We start from the raw sequence: 20,893 nt of genomic DNA, 5'->3' as shown, positions 1-20,893 counted from the left end.
ATGGAATTGGCCTTACAGCAATTGGATCAATATAAAAATAATGGTTTAATTTTTAATTTGCATGAAATTTTGTTAGGACAGATTTGAGCATGTTGTCTTGTATGATTTTTAATAAATCATGGTTTTATACTTTGACTCTGAAATTGATATGGTATCTACTAGACATCCAGAGGAGTGGCTCTATAAAATTGCATGAAGATTGGATGTGAATAGATAGCCCATTTGTATTTTATAATTGAGGTATATGCTGCTGAAATAAGCAGTGAATAGTAGATGATATACCTGACTTTAATGATTTAATTCTAAAGTTAGGGTGAATGTTTTGAGTTATAAATTATTACGCTCATCTTTTGGTATGTTTGGATCATAGATAAATTTTTTATGCCTTGGTTTCTCTATGGTTTGGTATATAATGTGTTTGATGAATGTACCTTGTGCTGTAGGAACCTTTTGAGATGGGAATTAAGATTTTCTTGAGTTTGAGAGTTAGGTTGTGATTCATGTATAAGTTTAAATACTTAGGAAGAATTTGTCAGTAATAAGTTTTGGTCTTTCATTTAGGTGATAAGAATGAGAACATGGACACTTGAGCTCATCTTATACAAATCTCTCGCGTCTTCTGTTTTTAGGTAAGGGATATGTGACATGTGCATTTGTTAAGTATAAAGATTGTTTAAAAAATTTATTATGCATCAAATCATTTTAATTAGACCTATTACATATAAGCATGATTTAAGTAAAGATATATGTTCGTGAATTGTTGAATCCTATATATATGATAATTTTAGCATATTGATACTATTACTTATATCACGAATATAATAATTGAAGAATGAAATGGATATGCTACTGTTGTGAAATATTTATGTAAAAGCATAATTATCAGAAAAATATAGTTTTCAAGTTATTCCATTGTTATGATTGGCTATTATAAGTGGTGAGGACTCTGCTATACCCGCCCTCATTAGGAACGACCAACTTGTGGAGGATGCTAACCGACTCCCATGGTTAATGATATGATCACACCAAAAGGGGTGATACTTTCTGATATGATCCTGGGATTTCCTAGTATTGTGGGGAATGCTAGATGTCTGGCATAATGTGCTGGAAGCTTGTCAAAGTTGTGACAAACTTAAAATTGAATTGACTAATATGTATTATAAATGAGCTATTAAGCTATTTGGAAATTATAAGAAAAGTATGTTGAGTGTGTTATAAGTCTAATGGAAAGTTTATGATAAAGTATTTTACAATCTATTTAAAGATAAGACTACTAAATTATGTTTAAGTTCCTTATTATGCCCTTTTGTTATTATATGAAAGGAAAATAACGTATTTTCATTTGAAAATTCATAAGTTAGTTTAAGAAAGGTATGAGTACTATTGAAGGCTATTTATCAAAGCTGACATATCCATAAAACATTTGATTTACATGCATTCTTATTAAATGCTCATGGAGCTTAAAACCTTTCTGGGCTTCGCAACTCACCCTATTATATTTCAGTGCATAGGTTTTCTCCTGGAAGTAGCAAGAGTATTAGAGGTGGCAAAGAATCTGTGATTCTCGTTTGTTAGAATGTATAGTTATTGTTGTATAGTAGTTTAGCTCTTTTGTTGTATAGGAAGAATCAAGATATACTTGATCATTTTGAGCACAGATGTAATTCAGAACCTTAATTTGTTTTGAACCCCAGTTGTATGTCTTTGGGGTTAGGCTTGTAAATAAGAGTTTTGCTAAATGTTTAGTTATGTAATAATTATACGAATACTTTAAGTTTCAGCCAAGTTGTAATCTTGCAAAGTTCAAAATGAAATGAAGTTCCAAGGTTTTTATCAATTTTGTATATTATGGTTTTTATGCAAGGAAAAAAAAAAAAAAAAGGAACACAAGAAACAATTTTTGATAAGCACCTTCAGCTTAAGTTGGTTCATGTTAGTATTGAGGTAAACTTGATATTAATATGCCAGTCATGCTTTAAATTCTGAAGTACAGGTTTGAGTCATGACATGAGCTAACATGATGTTATCAATAATGTTTCTACCCTGAACAAAAGCATTCTGATAAGGAGTTATGAGCAAGTCCATGAGAGGTTTAAGCCTAAATACCAAAATTTTGGGGATAGTTTTATAAAAGACATTGCAAAGACTAATGGGCATATACCCTTAAGTATTTAAAATTCAAATGACCAATTGGTCTTCATGTTTCTAAATTCTCAATTAGCCCAACCTTATTAAAATTACATCTTTACCGTACCTTTATAATATTTTTCCTAATGCTTCAAAGTATTAAAGTCTTATGCACCTCAAGTAATTAAAAGTATGTAAATCCATAACAAATAATCAAGCAAATTGGTTGGTATATTACACTTGGGCTACAACCAAATTTGTTGTCAAACATTATTCTTTTTTAATTGTCTATTTATCTTCACACATTACAATTATTATCTACTCTCGTTCTTCATCCTTAAAAAACGCAACGAAATTAGAAAAAATCATACACAATATCATTGCATGTATATATTTACACAAGTATTATAACAAATGCATTTTATATAATGGATACAAAAATTGATGTGGATGACTTTGGGGTTGGTTGAGCAAAATTTAGCCCTTAAGTCATTATACCATAGCTGAGCTGTCATGCAAGTGCTCTTATAAGGTAAGTAACACTTATATTTTATGGTAACTAAACACCCATTTGGTAATTAACGGTGAGATCACTAATAAAAATAGACCATAGAGTCCTTTTGAATATGGAACCAAAAGTTAAGTTTAAAAATGAAACTTTTGAAACACTAAGTGACAGTTTGGATTGAGCTGATTTTCTTGTGCGTCTACGTTTCAGCGTTTTCCTTTTTTTCTTTTTTCTTTTTTTGAGAACATTCATGTCTACGTTTCAGCGTTTTCCTTTTTCCTTTTTTCTTTTTTTGAGAACATGCACTAGCATTTTTTTCTTGTACAGTGGGTCCCGTGCACTATTCATAGGACTCACAAACCTCTTTTTTTAACAAAACTTTTATTAAAAATGGGTCCCACGGCACTATTCAATATTTAAAAATTATTTTGCTATAGTGTTTTCAGTTTTCAGCAAAATAAACGGTATCCAAACGGACCCTAAAGATAAAAATGAAAACAATACTCCATAAAAAATTTAAAATAAAAATAAAAATAATGAAAACAATACCGAACGTTAGAGTATTCACATTAACTCATGCAAAAATTTCTATTATTTTTAACATAATAACTTACTTTTTCTATTTTACATATTCACTTTTCAAAACATCTCAAATCAAATTATCTATTTTTCATTACATTTCATTAAAATATCAAACTTTCTTGATTTTTTTTTAAATCGTTTATCTTTCTTCACACATAACAACCACCATTCATTATCTTACTTCATCATCGAAATACATAAAAAAAGAATAAATAACTAAATACAAAATGAATAGTATCATTATAAATTTACACAATTATTTACCAAACTTATAAATTTACACATTTATACATTGATTGATGTAGATTATTTTTAAGTAAAATTGTGTAAATTCTACATATTTTTTTATTATAAACGGATTGAGGTCAAAAGTGAAATCAAACTGAAAAAAATAAAAAAATATATATATGAGCCACCACATATCGAATATTGATTGGTTCTTATTGTAAAGTCCACGTGAATGCATCCACAGACAATAAAAGCTCAGTGTGGGGGGTTTCATGAGAAACCCTAAATCGAGTCTCTCTCCTTTGTGTCTTTAACCCATAATATATAGGCTTTCGTTTTCCCCACCCGTCTTTGGCAGCCGCAGCCTCTCTTCCTCACTCTCTCCTTCTCAGAGGCTCTCTCGGCTCTTCATCTCTTTCCGGTGAGTTCTCATCAAAACGTAGAAACAACAAAAGTCCCTGATCTTATGTTTTTTGTTGGAAAAATGGAAGATTATGATGCTATCATATGATTTATTTTTTTTTATTTTTTTATAGACCCATAAATCGATACTACTTATTTGCGTCACCTAATTTAATTTTTGTGTTACTAAGGAAAAATGCTTTACTGGGTATGAGCCAAAAATCAAGCTTTAATTGTCTCTTGAAAGATTTAGCAAAGGGTTTTGGGATTTTGGAAATATAAGTAAATTTGATTGTTTTTTGTTTTCTTAGTTGTATTAGTGCCCAATAGTAGAATCCCTGTTATGCTATGTGATTTTAAGGTTCATTTGATATTAGCTGTTTGTTGATAAATTTAAGATTCATAGTGTTTTATTTTATTTATATTTTTTTTTTCTCATTTTGCCTTGCAAACAAACCAATGAATAGTTTGTTTTGTGTTTTAAATATTCAGCCTTTGAATAGATGTTTTGCCAACATAAAACTGAGAGTGAGAAATTGTGTGATATTAAAGAGAATTGCTTCTATTATTGCGTAATTAGCTCATTTTCTTTTCATACATTTGCAGATAATGTTTTTTGTTTACATTTATCCTAGATGGTCTCTTTGACAATAATTGTATCAAGGTTGATGGGGTGTGTATAAACTAATTGTTTATTTTGACAATGTGAATTGGCATAATGATATATTAGTCATAATTTCATTTTCACTGTTTGTTTCCTAGATTTTCTTTGAGAAAGTAAGAAAAGGAATTATAGTATCTTCAATCATTGACTTTGTAGGAACAGCTAATTCTCTAAAATGGGTCGTGTTCGCACCAAGACTGTGAAGAAGTCTTCTCGCCAGGTCATCGAGAGGTACTACTCGAAAATGACCCTAGACTTCCACACTAACAAGAAGATCTTGGTGGAGGTTGCCATCATACCCTCAAAGAGGCTCCGTAACAAGATTGCTGGATTCTCTACCCACCTGATGAAGAGGATTCAAAAGGGTCCAGTGCGAGGCATCTCATTGAAGCTACAAGAAGAGGAGCGTGAGCGCCGTATGGACTTTGTGCCAGAAGAGTCTGCCATTAAAACCGACCTGATTAAGGTTGATAAGGAGACCCTTGACATGCTTGCTTCTCTTGGCATGTCTGATATGCCCGGACTAGAAGAAGTTGAACTACAGCCTGTTATTCCAGCCCAGGTGTTTGGTCGGGGTGCTGGTGGCCCTAGGAGGTACTGAGGTAACTCGGTGGGGGTTTTGATAACCAAATATATTAGCTGTTATTGAAATATTGGGTACCTTTTTTTTTTGTTAATTTTGATACTGGTACTAATGATAAAGTAAGCAGATCTTATTTTATGGTTGTTTGTGAACTTTTGAGTGTGGTACCCCTAGCTTATTTAATGGAGATTCTGAATCTTGTTATGGTTCATGGTTATGTGCAATTGTGCTTGGCTTTGCTATCAATTGGTATCATTTTGTGTATGCACATTTGAGATAATTAATGCGGTTCAATTTGTGCTTTTTCAGAAGTGAGAGGAATATAGCCTACATTTGGATTGCACTGAAATGAAAGTTTTATGCTTCTGGCATTTTTTGTGTGGGTCCCTTGCACTATTTATGAGACCTACAAGTACGGATTTCAACAAATTTTTCTTTAAAACTGGGTCTCATGGTACTATTCACACATTTAAAAATTATTTTACTATAGTGTTTTCAATATTCAGCAATGAACGGTATCCAAACAGATTCATAGTATACTTTTTCACCAATGCTCATGTTACATACAATTTTGAGGGAGTGACAATCATTTGGCCTCCCTAACTGGTTTTCTACTAGTTTATATGAACTTATTGGTTTCTATGTATATATATGTTTTTTTTTTTTTTGAGAAACCAGACCAGAAGTCTGGAAATTTATTCAAAGAAAAACCATTCAAGGATCATTCCTTACATTTGAAAAGTGCCTTAACACAAGAGGGATAATATCAGTTGGACAAACCTCCAACCAGACCTGGATATCAGTCACTGTGCTTGCTTTTTTTGCAAGCGCATCAGCAACTGTATTACACATTCTAGGAACATAATGAAACTCAACCAGTTGGAAACCCGAAGCAACAACACAAATGTCCTCAATAACATTTCCATAGCTGGTCTGGTCACCCTTGGTTGAGGAAATTGCATTGATGACCACAGCTGAGTCGCCTTCGAATACCACCCGAGTTAAGCCAATTTCTGCAGCAAACTTTACTGCTCGGCGGCATGCCAGAGCTTCCACAGCTGCAACTGATTGGGGCATCGGTATTGGCATTGAGAGAGCACCAATGACCTCACCTGCACAATCACGAACGATAACTCCAATGCCTGCTGAATTGGTGGTCCGAAATGTGGCTGCATCAAAGTTCACCTTATAGACATTATTATCAGGGGGTCTCCACTGCTGCAGAATTATTGGATCAAGGGGGTTTTGGGGGCTCGGCCTGGGCTGCAAGGAATTCATGGAGGTAGGTACCGGCCAAGCTACATACCTTGGTGAGTGGCTGGACTGGGCGGCCAAAGTGCTTGGCGTTGCGCCTATTCCACAGCAGCCAAGCCATGATTGAGAAGAGTTCAAGTCTGTAATCATCCTCCTGAGAATGCATGAATCTGGATATAATATCGCTGAAAGACATAGGCTGTCCAGCCACGTCATGGAACTTAGAAGGGCTCCATTATTTATGTTGATCCTAGGCTTCTTGGAACTTAGAAGAGCTCCATTATTCTATTAGGGACACATCTGGCCCTAAAATGATGAAATTTCTAGGTTATTGGCACTCATTTTTATGTGCTTTAGGAGCTAGGATTGCTATCCTGTCATGTTTTACCGGGATGCAGACATAGGTGTGTCAGTCTCGGAAATATTAGCTTGTATAACTTCCATCAGCTCTCATTTTAGATTAGATAGGACTTGGGTGTAAAAACAAATTGGTTAAAAAAATGTAAAATTTTAAAATATTGTACATAAGTCAAATAAATCGAATAAACTGAAAATAAGTAAGCTGTGGCAATCCGGTTGGATCAAAATAACACCTTGAGTCTCCACATTGGAATGTTATCTATATGTAACCATTTACTTTGCTATTATCTACAAGCAGGCTAACCGGTGCTGCTAACGTGTGGGTAGCTATTTTACTACCATTGATTTCATTGTGAACTGTATGAAGGCATAACCCTAGGACTTCCCCTAGGTGGGAGCAGGACTTCACTCCCAGTCCCAGGTTTTCACTTAGGTGGGACTGTGGGAGTAACAATGCGCATAGGCGCTTCTATATTTAAGAAAAACAATAAGGATGATTAATAACAAAATGGTTGGATCGAGTCTACAAAGTTAGGACTCACAAAAAAGGTGTTCTCAAACAATAATTGACTGAGTTAGGATTATGTCAAAGAAAAAAGATACACTCTCGAATGGATAAAATTTACCTCCAAACTAGTTTGGTTTGGTGGACTCCAATAACGAGTACTTTTATTCATTGTGTGTAATTAATAGTCATGTAACAAGGGGATGAGTCGTAAATCCTATATATCTTCATATGATGATTGGTTTTCAATTTGGTGGAACTATAATAATCAAACATACCACTTATAACTTGAAAATGATGCACATCCATTCAATAAATTAAAAAGAAGAAAATGGTGAAGACAAATGTTACAATGTTTTCCAATGCATTAGATACAGCTAGACTGCATTTGAAACAGAAATTACATTTCCCCAGCTTTTTGCTCCAGTATGGTGCTAAGGCACTATTTGAACTCCCACAAACAAGAACCTGAAACACAAGTAATATATAACATAAGAAGAAATTTCATAGGGGGTTCTTTTCTTATAAATTTAGTTTTGAAATTTAGTATAATAATTTTATAATGATTGAAGTATTTAGGGCCCTGCAGAAAAAGATCTAACGTAAGGTATTATGCAAATGCTTTTGGGTTTAAGCAAGTGAGATCTCTCATTGATTTATTAACAAAATGATACAAGAGTTGGTCAGCCATTCAATACATGAGGTAGATAACATCAATGAATTGTTTTTGGCAATAGATCATCACTTATTATGCGGACTGTGATGAGTACCTGAACTGTGTCGACCTTAAGAAGCTACTCAATTAGTTGATGAATTATGTCTCAAGAAGTTCAGTGCTTATTCTAACAAAATCCGAAATGTATGTACCAATACAATAATAGATGAAACAGAGATTAATTTATATCATCAAGGTGTTGAAATTAATTTCATTTTTTCTAGACAAAATGGCAAATGCCAACATGCACAAAATACCAATTGGGACATAATTCAACAAATCAAAGGGAAATATGGAGGAAGATAAGAAGGGCTTACTTTGGTGAATGGCACCAGCGGATCCATAAGTGGCAAAAACAGGAACAACAGTCTACAAAGGAAATTGAGAGAGAGAGAGAGAGAGAGAGAGACGATTGTTCCCAGTGTTTTCCCTAGTGTTCTGAGAACACAAATACTGAAACCAACCAAAAGTACCATTTTTTAATTGACAAACAGAAAACAATTTTTTAGGAACCATTTCAATCCCATATATTTTCTTAGACTTTAATGATTGCAAGAACAAAATATAAACATAAGGTTGTAATACAAATAAAAATATGTAATTGGTAGGCAACTAAAGTAAGGAAAAAACAATCTAGACGTGTATCATTTGACAACAGAGTCACAAATCTCTTGGGTCCTTAAGGAATAAGAGGTAAAGACATTTATTTTCCTACGTTCCGTTGACCTTAAAGGAAACAGGTCTATGCCTTAAGAAATTAAGAATTGGCCAACTCAAGCAAAGGATACCTAATAAGTTCTGTCTCTGGGGAAATTATGATCTTTATATTTATTTTGAAAATTTGGTAGTTACAACAATGTGTGAGAGGGGATTTGAACCCTGGTTCTCCCAATAATGTCCCTCTCTAGGGCCATTATTAAATCCTCTTGATACGAGACAAATTCTCAAGCAGCTATACCAGCCAAATAGATAGGGAGCTCACATTGAGGTTATGATAAACTAGACTGGAAAAACAAAAAATCAATAAATAAAGAACGAGAAGAAATCGGAAGAGTCAAAATTTGAAACCTATATAGCCATAGGCTACGCAATTGTGTAGCACTTTTAAGGGTACTGAAGCCACCCCATTTTTGCACTCTGCCTTCTCTTTTAAGTTGCCAGCACCAATTCTTTACTTGCTTGAAACTGATCTTTTGGATGATAGAGGAAACCAAACCTCCATGTAATGTACCAAAAACTTCTCTAATATCATGAGAATCGGTTCATAGTCATTACACTTGGACACACCCAGATGCAGTAGGGCAAATGTGTTAAACCAACAAGTCAGTTGGATCAACACCACAAGATGGTAAGGTAACCAACTTGTCACCAAAAGTCTCCACAAGAACAGTAACCATTCTTAAAATGGTGAAATCGATTTGTATCCCGAACAATAATCTCTCTCCCTGTCAAACTTGATGTAAGCTTCATAAAAGAATGGCAATCCCCACAGATCCTAAGATTCTTCATAATTCTGATAGGCACATTTGAAGGTAAGCACATTAAACCAAAAGTAAGAGCAAGCTTCTCACTATGGTGCCTTAAGAGTTCTTGTTTTCTGCCCTCTTCCACGTAGTGAAGGTCATGTGCAGTCTCAGCCTTATAATCTAGCTTCTCCAACTCTTCAATTAAATTATCCAACTTTGAGTAAATCTCAGCAATTTTAGGATGGTTTCTCTCTCCAACCATAAATGAATGAACCTTGTCTTTGATTCCAATCCAACTCTTACCCCTCTCCTTCTTCACCTCACTTTCGTTAAGAAGCTTCCTTGCTCTTGCCACTTCTTCCCACTTTTTATTTGCCGCGTATATGTTTGAAAGCAAAACATGATTCCCTGCATTATTAGGTTCCAGCTCAAATAATTGCTTAGCTGCAACCTCAGCCAATTCAAGATTTCCGTAGACTCTACAAGAAGACAAAAGCGAACCCCAAATTGAAGCAGTCGCATCAAACGGCATGTTCTTTATCAAATCATAAGCTTTGTGAATCTGCCCTGCTCGACCAAAAATATCTACCATACATGAATAGTGAAGGACATCAGGTGACAAATTGTGCTCCCTTGTCATAAGATTGAAATATTTCTTTCCTTTTTCAACCAAACCCATATGACTACATGCTGATAACACAGCAATATAGGTTACTTTATTTGGAAAAATACCCGTCTGCTGCATTTTCTCAAACAAAATCATCGCTTCTAGGGAGTGGGCATGCCTACCAAACCCCGAAATCACTGCGTTCCAGAGAACAATGCTCTTCTCTTCCACACCTTGAAACACAATGTATGCTTCTTGAATGCAGCCACATCTGGCATACATGTTAATAAGTGAGGAAGCAACATATATATCGGAACCAAGTCCAGTTTTACATAACACGGCATGCACCTGGTTCCCTTCAATCAGAGCTGCCAGACCTGCACAAGCACATATTATAGATGAAATTGTATACTGGTTCTGCTCCAACCCCATCATTTGAGCTTTGCGAAACAAGACCAAAGCCTCCTCATAAAGCTCATTTTGTACATAACCTGCCACCATCGAACTCCATGTAACAGCACTCTTTTCTGGCATGCATTCAAAAACCCAGATTGCATCCTTTATCAAATTGCACTTGGCATAAACATCAAGCAATGCAGTTCCCACAAAAACATTAAAGTCCATGGCAGCCTTTATAGCGAAAGCATGCAACTGTTTACACTCAAACATAGCACACTTTGCAGCACAGGCACATAGAACACTCGAAACGGTGAATTCACTAAATGAGATTCCTTCTCTTTGCATCTCAACAAAAAGACTAAGAGCTTCCTGCTCCTCACCATTCTGTGCAAGTGACCCAATCATCATATTCCATGAAACCAAGCTTCGTTCTGGCATTTTATCAAACACTTTACGAGCACAGTCAACTAAACCACATTTTGCATACATTGCAATGAGCATGTTTGCTGTTATAATGTCTGCTTGCAACCCAACACAAATTACTTGTGCATGGCAAGCCTTCCCTTTCATGGGTACTCTCGTTCTTGCAAATAACTGCAGCATTTCATGCAAACTTGAAACATGGGCAACCCTTGCACTCACATAAACAAGGTCCTCCAGTGTTGGACTCTGAGGCTTCACATTGGCTAATACTGAAAAGTATCTATACTGAGGACCAAAACTACACCACAATCTAGTGTATCTCCTTAGAGTTTTCATGTTATTGTTCACAACTTGGTAAAAGCCTTTGAAATGGACACGACCAACTCATTGTGTGCATTTAATTAATCCATTCCAGACCATCATACATATATGTAAAGGAAGGAAATGTCCAAGTGTATCACCTCTCCCATCTGGGTCAAGATGGGAGAGGTAATGTTAGAAAATAAGGATTGTACATTGGATTTGGTTGAATCATGAATGGCTTAAGAATGGGTTCAGTACAGTATAGACTAGAGACTACGCTCCGTTTGTTTCGATGGAAAATCTTGTGCAAAGATAGTTTCCATGTTTTCTAGTGTTTAGTAGCATAAAAAAATATGAGTAAAGGAAAACTATCTTTGGTCAATATAAAAAATATGGCCTATTTTTAGACATTGTTTTTCATTAAATTTTTTTGGAAAACAACTTTATCTCATAGCAAGCTAAATAAAGAAAGTTAGGAAATTATTTTTCAACTCATTTAAAATTACTACCAAATATTAGAAAATGAGATAGTTTTATAGAAAATTATTTTTTAAAAACAGAGTGTAGAGAGAAGAATATGTTGCTGAAAAACCAAAAAAGGATGCTAAGGTCTAAGCTTTTGGGCCTAACCAAGTATGATTTTGGGATCAGTCATGCAAAGGCCTAGGAGAAGTACACATGCTAAGGTCTAGCCCAATCGTATTGGGTTAAGAATTGGGCTCAAGTTAGAATGCATTTCTTTAGAAGAGTTTTCGAGTGTATGCTATTTACGTTACAAAATATTTTAATTTTGGTTTCATCTTTTTCTTTAAAATCTTTGTTTTCCATTTTTTCCTGAATTTTTGTCTGATTAGTGGAAACATGCATAATAAGATAAAAAAAATGATAATGTAATTTTTTTATTTATAGGTAGATAATGGGTGAAGGAAGGGGTTGTGGTTTATACCACAAACAGATTACTAGAAAAGACACCATTCTTACTGTGCTATTAGTTGAACCTCGATAATGCATTTGGTATGAAATTTCCAAGTAAGACTGTGTTTGTTTAATTGAAAATCAATGAAATATGGATTTTGTGAAATATTTATTTTTGATATATATATTTTGGATTTAATTAGCCTTTTAATCACATGCAGTGCGGGAATGATTTTATGTGTGTCATAAAATACTTCTAATCTAATCTAACTTAATTAAATCAATCATAACAAACTAAAGACATTACCAACTCAATACTAATAAAAATAAAGCAGTTTCTCAAATAAAAAACATAATAATAAAAAATAAGACACATAACATGATACTTTTTTCTTACTTCTTCCTCCATTTGGTTTCTCTGCCCAGTCTGCCCACTATCTCATTATTGGTTTTTTTTTTTCTTTTTTCATTGAATCAAGTTTTAGCTCCATTCTTGACTAAGAGCGTTCCCATCCATCTCCCTCAAATAGGATAAGAGACCAATTTAGGGAATGAATCCAAAAATAATTCAGACATTGGCTTCCCTACAGATCTCCTAAAAAAACACCATTTTGTTATAATGTTATAATGCATCCTTACATTTAGAGAACATTGTTAATTCCCCAAACTCTTTTTTTTTTTTTTTTTAAAGCACTTATTTTGTTTATTTTTTAAACAGTTAGTGTGAATATTTTGAAAAGTGGAGGAAATAGTAAAACAATGAATAAAGAAAGAGTATTTGAGTGAAATAGTGTTTAGAATAGAGAATCAGATGTGAGTGTTTTGAAAAGTTTTTGCTAAAATAGAAAAAATAAGTTCTTTTTCTAAAATAAAAAGAAAATTTTGCACGAATCAATTTGAATGCTCTAAAGGCCACTGATTTTAACCTTTTAATTTTTTTTTCAATTAATTAGGTTATATATATATATATATATATATATATATATCTTATTTGGCTGGTATATAGGGACATAGTTGTCAGTATCATACGATACGTATCACATATCGTATGATTCGTATCGTATTGTATGTAAAAAGTTCCGTATCATATAAGCATATCCTAAGTGTTCATGAATCGTACGATACAGTGTGTGTATCGTATAAATCACATCGTATCGTAAAATCGTACATATTGTACATACATAAACAAATACTTTAAAATGAGATTTTTTTTTTGGGTTAAAATTTGTACTTTTATTTTAATCTAACAAGTTGTTAGACTTTTTTTAAACAAAAAATTATTAGGTTATTTGATTTGACCTAATAAAATACCATATTCTTAAGTTTTTTTTTTCCCCTCTCTTTCTTCTACAAAATTTGAACTACACAGTACACACTTACACTTCACTTTAATATTTACAAATTTATTTTCTATGCTATGTGTAGGGACATGATTTTAGTTAACCCGGTCTTGGATGGTCAGGCCTTGGTCCAAAAGGTCCCACACAATGAATTTTGTAGAGTATGAGCTGAAGAACTTGGTTCCAGTTGGATAAACGGTTCGTTGCATGTCCTTAGTAGATATAGAAACAAGAATGAAGAAAGTGGATGTGAAAAGGGAAGTTTTATTCATGGGCATGCATTCGTACAATGAACCTTTGCTCCTCTGTCTCTTCTCTCCTTTTTTCTCCGTCCCCCTCTTTTGGTGGACTTTTACATATTATATAGGCCCTCTTTTATCATCTAGGCCTTACACCTGTTAATCATCCAAACTCCTACTTGAGCACCTGTCCCATCAGACACCCATATCAGTTCTTTGTGAGTTGTAGTGACCAAGGTAGCACTGTTTAGGGGTCTTCTCTTCATTAATGCAGCCAGAAGAGTAGCTGTGGTGCATTTAATGTGGTGGTGACAGCCTTTGCTGGGATATTTTGGGACTCCTTTCTTTTTACGTGCTTGGAGGGAGGACTACAGTAGCTGGGATGCACCTTTGACCTAGATTTTGGAATGTCCGAGGAGGAATTACTCCTCGGACGTGTTTTCTTTGCTCTAGTGGGCCTGAGCAAGGATTCTGGGCCGCGACGTCTCCTCGGACGGGCCTAAGGCCCAGCCAACCCGTTATTCTGGGCCGGTCCCCACAATAGCCCCTCAAAACTCCGGTTTTGATCTCCTTCTGAGGAGAAAAGCGGGGTTTTGACACTTACAAAGGATGGAATTAATGAGGTCTTGGTCTGCGCGTGCAGGTGGTTACTTTTGACGCGCCACAATTTACGAGGCGCGGCCATTTACTCTAGGCAGTTTTATGTCTCCTTTATCCAACGGCGAGGTGTAGATCTGACGGCCAGCATTTTTCCTTGAATTTTTGAGCAGGAGTGATTTTCTCTCTCCCTCTTGCTATATAAAGCGCCAGAGAGGCTTATTTTTTCTTTTTTATCTACACATTAGAAGTCTAGAGAACTCCAGAGAGCTCCAACACCCAAAAACCTACGAGCACTTCCGTTCTTCAAATTTCCATAATTGTTTCTGCGAAGCGTCCTCCCTAGAAGAGATTTTCAAGCATCTCACCGGTCATTTGTGAAGATACCCATAAGTTCCATTCGTTTCGCCGCTTCGAATTTCTCCTTGGATTTTACTTTTCTCCTCGGTTTTTATTTCCGTCCCTTCAGTTCGGCCTAGATGGGTAGATTCAAAGACCTAGTAGACACTCCGGCTGCCATGGAGGCCTTTAGGGCAAAATTCCATATCCCGCAAGGAGTGGTTCTACAGTACTGTCCCCCAGAAGGAGTACTGTTAGATAGAGACGTGGATGAAGTGGTCACTCCTATGATTGTCTTTATACAAGGGGGAATGACACTTCCTATACGTAGGATTACCCGAGACTACTTGTTCCACCATAGGTTGACACCACACCAGTGCGCTCCAAACATGTTCAGGGTATTAGGCTGCATAGATGTCTTGAACGAGCGAAAGGGTTTGAGCTTGACCTGGCATGATGTGGTACACATGTACGAGTGCCACTACGTTGAGAAGGGAGGGTATTACCTTAAATCTCGATCTGAGGTGGTTAGGCTAATCTCCTGTCTCCCCATATCCAATAAGACTATGAAGGATGACTTCCTCATTGCCTCAGGAGAATGGAGCGATGGTTTTCATTGTCCAACTCGGGCAGGAATTCCAGGTGCGGCGCCTTTAGGGCCAATCCTTTAGGGAAGGGGCTTAGCTCCTCGGATTTACTCTCTTTTTTGCTTGTCATAAATTTCGTAGTTTAATTCTAATTTCCTTCTCGGTTGTCTTGCAGATAAAGTTTTGGTTGCTCCCAAGCTGAGCTACGTGAACGTTCCGGCCTTGAACTACCTTCTAAGGTCAGAAATCTATGTTGCCGAGGACAGGTAGCTACGCGCGTGTCATTTGGTTTTGGCCTATCAACCACTAACCCGCGCTTTCCAAGCCATTGGCCATGCCATCAGAGCCGGTAGTCCCAGATTGGCTAGGATTGACGTATCCAAGCCTAAGTTTCTAGCCCGACAAGATCTTAAGCCAGTCGTGCTACCTGGTGTTCGAGATCCTCCACTGGCCGCGCAACTGCGTCCACCGGCCGCGCAACTGCCTCCACCAGACAACCTTGAAATTGCTGCGCCAGTTGAAGGAGAGGCCGAATCATCTCGTCTTTCTCTTGAGGAGGAAATAGATGAGTTCTATTTTGAAGAGGAGGTTGATAAAGCTCCCTTAATTGAGCTCTCGGATCCTGAAGGAGAGCAGGATCGAAACTCCGTGGTCGGCGCCCCGATTATTATAGCCTGCTCGGATGACTCTTCGGACGAGGAAGTAGACAACATGGCTGGCAAGGGAAAATCCTTAGGAGAATTGATGTCCAGCCGAGGAAAGGGCCAATCTTCGAAAGTGCCTGCTCAGTCGCAGGCCCAGGACCTTCCTCCCGCTGCCCCTCAAGTTCCTTCCGATCTTGGCCTCAAGGTTAACCTGGACTTAAAAAAAAAAAAAAAAGCCAGTTGATGTTCCTGAGGAAGGTGAAGTGGCCCCCCGCCCGGCCAAGCAGCAAAAAACCACTCGGGAGCAGAGGAGTAAAAGGGCCAATTCCGTGGAGAGCTGAGATGAGGAGAATCGGGCTGAAGTGCACGTTAATCCACGCGTATGGAGTCCGAAGCTGGAGTTGGACGGGGTCGCTATCCCCTATACTGCCTCGGTTCGAGAATACAACAGGGGTAGAGCAGGTTACATAGCTGAGGCCCTGGAGCAGCCAGTGCTCCTTTCTCGAGACATGGAGGCCAACAAGCGATTCTCCCAGCCCGAGCTTTTTCTATCCCTTAAGAGGGACCTTGCGATAGTAAGTCATTCTTCTACCCTTTCATTAAATCATCAAACATTGTTGCATTCTAACACAATTTTGGTTTTTTTTTTTGTTGGCAAATCACTCAACAGGTGTTTGTGGCTGAGGAGTTTTGTCGCAACAACCGCAGCTTGGCTGAAGCTGAGGTCCAGTCTCAGATAGAGGTGGAGAAGACCGTGGGGTCCCTCAAGCAAGAGAACCTTGAACTTGTGGAGAAGTTCAAAAAATCGGAGAAACAGCGTTGGAGCGCGGAGGCTGGCCTGAAAAGTGCTGAAACCAAGTGGAGGATCAGCGCCAAAAGTTATTCATAACCAAGACTAGTCTTGCTACTGAGAAGCAGGCAGTACTGGATCTTAAGACCGCTCTGCATAAAGCTGAGGACGAGATACAACGGGTTAAAGAAGAGGCTCAGCTGATCCGGGAGGCTGCAGAGGCTGAAAAGAAAGCTGCTCATCATCTCGGGATTCAAGAAACGGAGGCCAGGCTCTCCGAGGAAATTCCCGAGGTGTGCAGGGACTACTGCAGCATCTCATGGGCTCATGCCCTTGATGCTGTAGGAATTCCTACAGATTCGGTGCTGAGATTGCCTTAGAAGGTCTTCTACCCTCAAGAGATCCGAGAGAATCCCGATAACGCTCAAGCAGCTTTTGAGCAGGGCTTGGCTGTGCCTGATGTCATCCTCTGCTTGATAGAGCCAAAGATCCTGCCAAGGACTCCATTTCTGAGGTTTTTCCTCCTCAGCCAGAGCAGAAAAAGGATCCTCCTACTAAGGCTTAGCTTTTAGGTTTTTAATTTTTCTACTTTTTTTTTTTTTTTTTTTTTTTTAATGAGAGTTGTCTTATTTTTGTTCTTTTGTAAAGACCTCTCTTTGTATTGACTTCGGAATATTAATATTGAATGTTCTCTTCATTTTCTACGGATGTTTACTAACACTATCCCTTTATTTAACGTTCGCAATGATATCAATAAATATAAATGTATAAGAAAGAAGAATGCCGCGCAGCGAATCTGAATAATGGTTGTAATAATGCTAGACTACGCACGTACCTTGAATTTGCACAAGAGTTCTAAGTAATAATTTCCCCTAAGTCTGTGGTCTGAGGAGCCATGCAGGACTTAGGTTCTGTTTAAAACTTGGATAAATTCCATAAGTAATAATTTCCCCTAAGCCTGTGGTCCGAGGAGCCATGCAAGACTTAGGTTCTGTTTAAAACTTTGAATAGCTGCCATAAGTAATAATTTCCCCTAAGCCTGTGGGCCGAGGAGCCATGAAGGACTTAGGTTCTGTTTAAAACTTTGAATAGTTGCCATAAGTAATAATTTCCCCTAAGTCTGTGGTCCGAGGAGCCATGCAGGACTTAAGTTCTGTTTAAAACTTTGAATAGTTGCCATAAGTATTAATTTTTCCTAAGTCTGTGGTCCGAGGAGCCATGCAGGACTTAGATTCTGTTTAAAACTTTGAATAGTTGCCATAAGTAATAATTTCCCCTAAGTCTGTGGTCCGAGGAGCCATGCAGGACTTAGGTTCTGTTTAAAACTTGGATAAATTGCATAAGTAATAATTTCCCCTAAGTCTGTGGTCCGAGGAGCCATGCAGGACTTAGGTTCTGTTTAAAACTTGGATAAATTGCATAAGTAATAATTTCTCCTAAGTCTGTGGTCCGAGGAGCCATGTAGGACTTAGATTCTGTTTAAAACTTTGTATAGATGGAAATGGACCGGTGGGTACATGATGATCACAGAACAAAACACGGGCAAAGCCGCTTCCATTAATAACAATATCTTCTTAGGTTATTTACATTCCACGGGCGAGGTACAGTTTTTTCATCCAAATCTTCTAGATAATAAGCACCTATTCCGGCCATAGATGTGATGCGATACGGTCCTTCCCAATTGAGCCCCAGCTTGCCCCAAGAAGGGTTTTTTGCGTTGCCGAGAATCTTTCTCATCACGAGATCACCCAAACCTAAAGGTCGCAGTTTAACATTAGCATCATATCCTTGTCTCAGCTTCTGATGATAATAGGCCATATAGATCATTGCTTTTTCCCTTCTTTCCTCAGCTAAGTCTAGATTTCTCCCCAATAACTCGTCGTTATTGTCTGGGGTAAAGGAGTTAGACCTCAGTGTGGGAAAGATGTTCTTAATTAGGAGCACGGCCTCAGCACCATAGGTCATCGAAAAGAGGGTTTCACCGGTTGACCGTCGCAGCGTCGTCCGATAGGTCCATAAGACGTGTGGGAGCTCTTCCACCCATTTCCCCTTTGCCTCATCCAGCCCCTTTTCAATCCATTCACTATGACCTTGTTCACGGCCTCGGCTTGTCCATTTCCTTGGGGGTAGGCGGGATTGGAGTACCGGTTAGTGATTTCAAACTCGCAACAATATTCCCTGAAGTTCTTGCTATCAAATTGGAGACCGTTGTCCGAGATGAGTGTGTGTGGAGTTTCGAAGCGGGTAATAATGTTCTTCCAGATGAATTTCTGGGCATCCACGTCCCTATTGTTGGCCAGAGGTTCAGCCTCCACCCATTTGGTGAAGTAATCGGTTCCAATTATTATGTATCACTTATTCCCTGCCGATTTAGGGAAAGGACCGATAATATCAAGACCCCACTGAGCAAACGGCCAGGGGCTGGAGAGGGGGTTGAGGACCCCTCCGGGTTGGTGGATATTTGGGGCAAATCTCTGGCACTGATCACACTCCTTGGCGTATTCTTGGGCCTCTCTTTGCATGTTCGGCCACCAATATCCTTGGGTAAGCGCCCAGTGCGCTAGCGACCTCCTTCCGGTGTGACTTCCACAAATCCCCTCATGTAACTCTTCAAGTAAGGACTCGAATTCTTCTAGATATATACAAAGTAGGTACGGCCTAGAGTAGGAGCACCGACATAGTTTGTGGTCTTCCGATAACCAGAACCGAGGAGCATTCCTCCGTATCTTCTCGGCCTCCAGTTTTCCCTCTGGTAGGGTGTCGTCTTTGAGGAAGTTCTTTATAGGATCCATCCAGCTGGGATTCCTTCTAATCTGATGGACCTGAGCTGAGTCTCTTATAATGGGACTCGCCTGGACTAGATCTTCAACAATGATCATTCGCAGCAGATCATGCGCCGAGGATGTGACGAGAGTGGCCAACGAGTCTGCATGGGTGTTCACACTCCTGGAAATGTGCATCAGATTGAAGGATTCAAAATTCGACTGTAGGCGTTTGACTCGTCCTAGATATTCTTGCATTCTAACATCTCTAGCTTCTAACTCACCCATCACTTGGCCAACGACCAATTTGGAGTCCGAGAATGCTTCCATTACCCTTCCGCCCAATTTTTGGACCACCGTCATCCCTTGAAGTAAGGCTTCGTATTCGGCCTCGTTGTTTGTAGCCGAGAACTTGAGTCTCAATGATTTCTCGATAGCAATACCGTCGGGCGATATTAAAACTAGTCCAATTTCGGATCCTCCTTGGTTGGCCGCGCCATCCACGTAGACCCTCCAATGCAAGGTTTCCCCTGCTAAAATTGTGCCAACCGATTTTCCATCCATGTCTTTCTTCTCGGCTATTGTTTCTACAGAGGGTTTAGTGAATTCTACGATTAAGTCCGTGAGGACTTAACCTTTAACAGAAGATCTGGGCATATATTTAATATCAAAGGCTCCCAAAATTGTACTCCACATGGCGATCCTTCTGGTGTAGTCGGTGCTTCGAAGCACCGCTCGAAGGGGGAGCTAGGTTAGAACGATGACCGTGTGAGCCTGAAAGTAATGGGGGAGCTTCTTTGTGGCGTGCACTACTGCCAGAATCACTTTCTCCAATGGTAAGTATCGCACTTTGGCCTCATGTAGTGATTTATTCACGTAGTACACTGGTCGCTGTACCCCGTCGTCATCCCGTATCAGTACCAGGCTTACAGCATGAGGGGTTACGGCTATGTATGCAAACAGTACCTCGTCTGCCTCAGGGCTAAACATGATGGGTGGTCGCGACAAGTATTCCTTAAGTTGTTGGAAGGCCCGGACACAATCCTCCAACCATTCAAACCCTTTCCACTTATTTATCAAGAGGTAGAAAGGTCAACATCGATCTCCAGATTGTGATATGAACCGGTTTAATGCTGCGATCATGCCAGTGAGCTTCTGTACCTCTTTTGGATTCTGAGGAGCCTGTAGGCTGTTAATCGCTTTGATTTGGTCGGGACTCACTTCTATTCCCTTGTAGGTTACCATATAGCCTAAGAATTTCCCAGATCCGACCCCGAATGAACACTTGGAAGTATTGAGTCGCAACTTGTGCTCCCTTAAGATAGCAAAGATGATTTCAAGGTTTTTCACATGGTCGGACACCATTTTGCTTTTTACAACCATATCGTCTATGTAAACCTCAATAACTTTGCCTAGTTGTGGCTCGAACATCCTGGTCATCATTCTTTGATAGATCGACCCTGTGTTCTTTAGTCCGAATGGCATCACCTTATAGTGATAGTTTCCGATGGGTGTCATGAACACCGTCTTCTCTTGATCTTCTAATGCAAGGGG

The 20,893-nt window shown here is 38.3% G+C and overlaps 3 protein-coding genes across 5 annotated transcripts; 1 reads left to right on the top strand and 2 right to left on the bottom strand.

Moving 5' to 3' along the window:
• Positions 1-3,746: 3,746 nt before the first annotated feature.
• Positions 3,747-5,405, top strand: LOC115988170 (40S ribosomal protein S17-3). 2 transcript variants are annotated; one of them, XM_031111819.1, is made up of 2 exons: positions 3,747-3,866; positions 4,674-5,405. In XM_031111819.1, the coding sequence occupies exon 2, from the start codon at positions 4,687-4,689 to the stop codon at positions 5,110-5,112; it is 426 nt and encodes a 141-aa protein (XP_030967679.1). In that variant the 5' UTR covers positions 3,747-3,866; positions 4,674-4,686; the 3' UTR covers positions 5,113-5,405. The 2 variants fall into 2 exon arrangements, with proteins under 2 accessions (XP_030967679.1, XP_030967678.1); XM_031111818.1 differs by having other exon boundaries at positions 3,748-3,866; positions 4,668-5,405.
• A 403-nt stretch (positions 5,406-5,808) lies between these two features.
• LOC115985344 lies at positions 5,809-6,830 on the bottom strand. The gene has a single exon (XM_031108292.1). It carries the CDS (start codon positions 6,562-6,564, stop codon positions 5,809-5,811), a length of 756 nt encoding a protein of 251 aa, XP_030964152.1. The 5' UTR covers positions 6,565-6,830.
• A 695-nt stretch (positions 6,831-7,525) lies between these two features.
• On the bottom strand, positions 7,526-11,466 carry LOC115983555 (pentatricopeptide repeat-containing protein At5g04780, mitochondrial). 2 transcript variants are annotated; one of them, XM_031106262.1, is made up of 3 exons: positions 8,997-11,466; positions 8,246-8,381; positions 7,526-7,681 (listed from the first exon to the last, which is right to left on the bottom strand). In XM_031106262.1, exon 1 carries the CDS (start codon positions 11,157-11,159, stop codon positions 9,294-9,296), a length of 1,866 nt encoding a protein of 621 aa, XP_030962122.1. In that variant the 5' UTR covers positions 11,160-11,466; the 3' UTR covers positions 7,526-7,681; positions 8,246-8,381; positions 8,997-9,293. The 2 variants fall into 2 exon arrangements, with proteins under 2 accessions (XP_030962122.1, XP_030962121.1); XM_031106261.1 differs by lacking the exon at positions 8,246-8,381 and having other exon boundaries at positions 7,527-7,681.
• Positions 11,467-20,893: the final 9,427 nt, after the last annotated feature.

Source organism: Quercus lobata, chromosome 4, assembly GCF_001633185.2.
Source record: "Quercus lobata isolate SW786 chromosome 4, ValleyOak3.0 Primary Assembly, whole genome shotgun sequence".
In the NCBI taxonomy this organism is placed as follows: Eukaryota; Viridiplantae; Streptophyta; class Magnoliopsida; order Fagales; family Fagaceae; genus Quercus; species Quercus lobata.
This window is presented reverse-complemented; position numbering and strand designations above follow the sequence as displayed.

Coding starts and splice junctions, on each gene's coding strand:
- LOC115988170 (XM_031111819.1), top strand. CDS start 4,687: ATGGGTCGTGTTCGCACCAAGACTGTGAAGAAGTCTTCTCGCCAGGTC.
- LOC115985344 (XM_031108292.1), bottom strand. CDS start 6,564: ATGACGTGGCTGGACAGCCTATGTCTTTCAGCGATATTATATCCAGAT.
- LOC115983555 (XM_031106262.1), bottom strand. CDS start 11,159: ATGAAAACTCTAAGGAGATACACTAGATTGTGGTGTAGTTTTGGTCCT.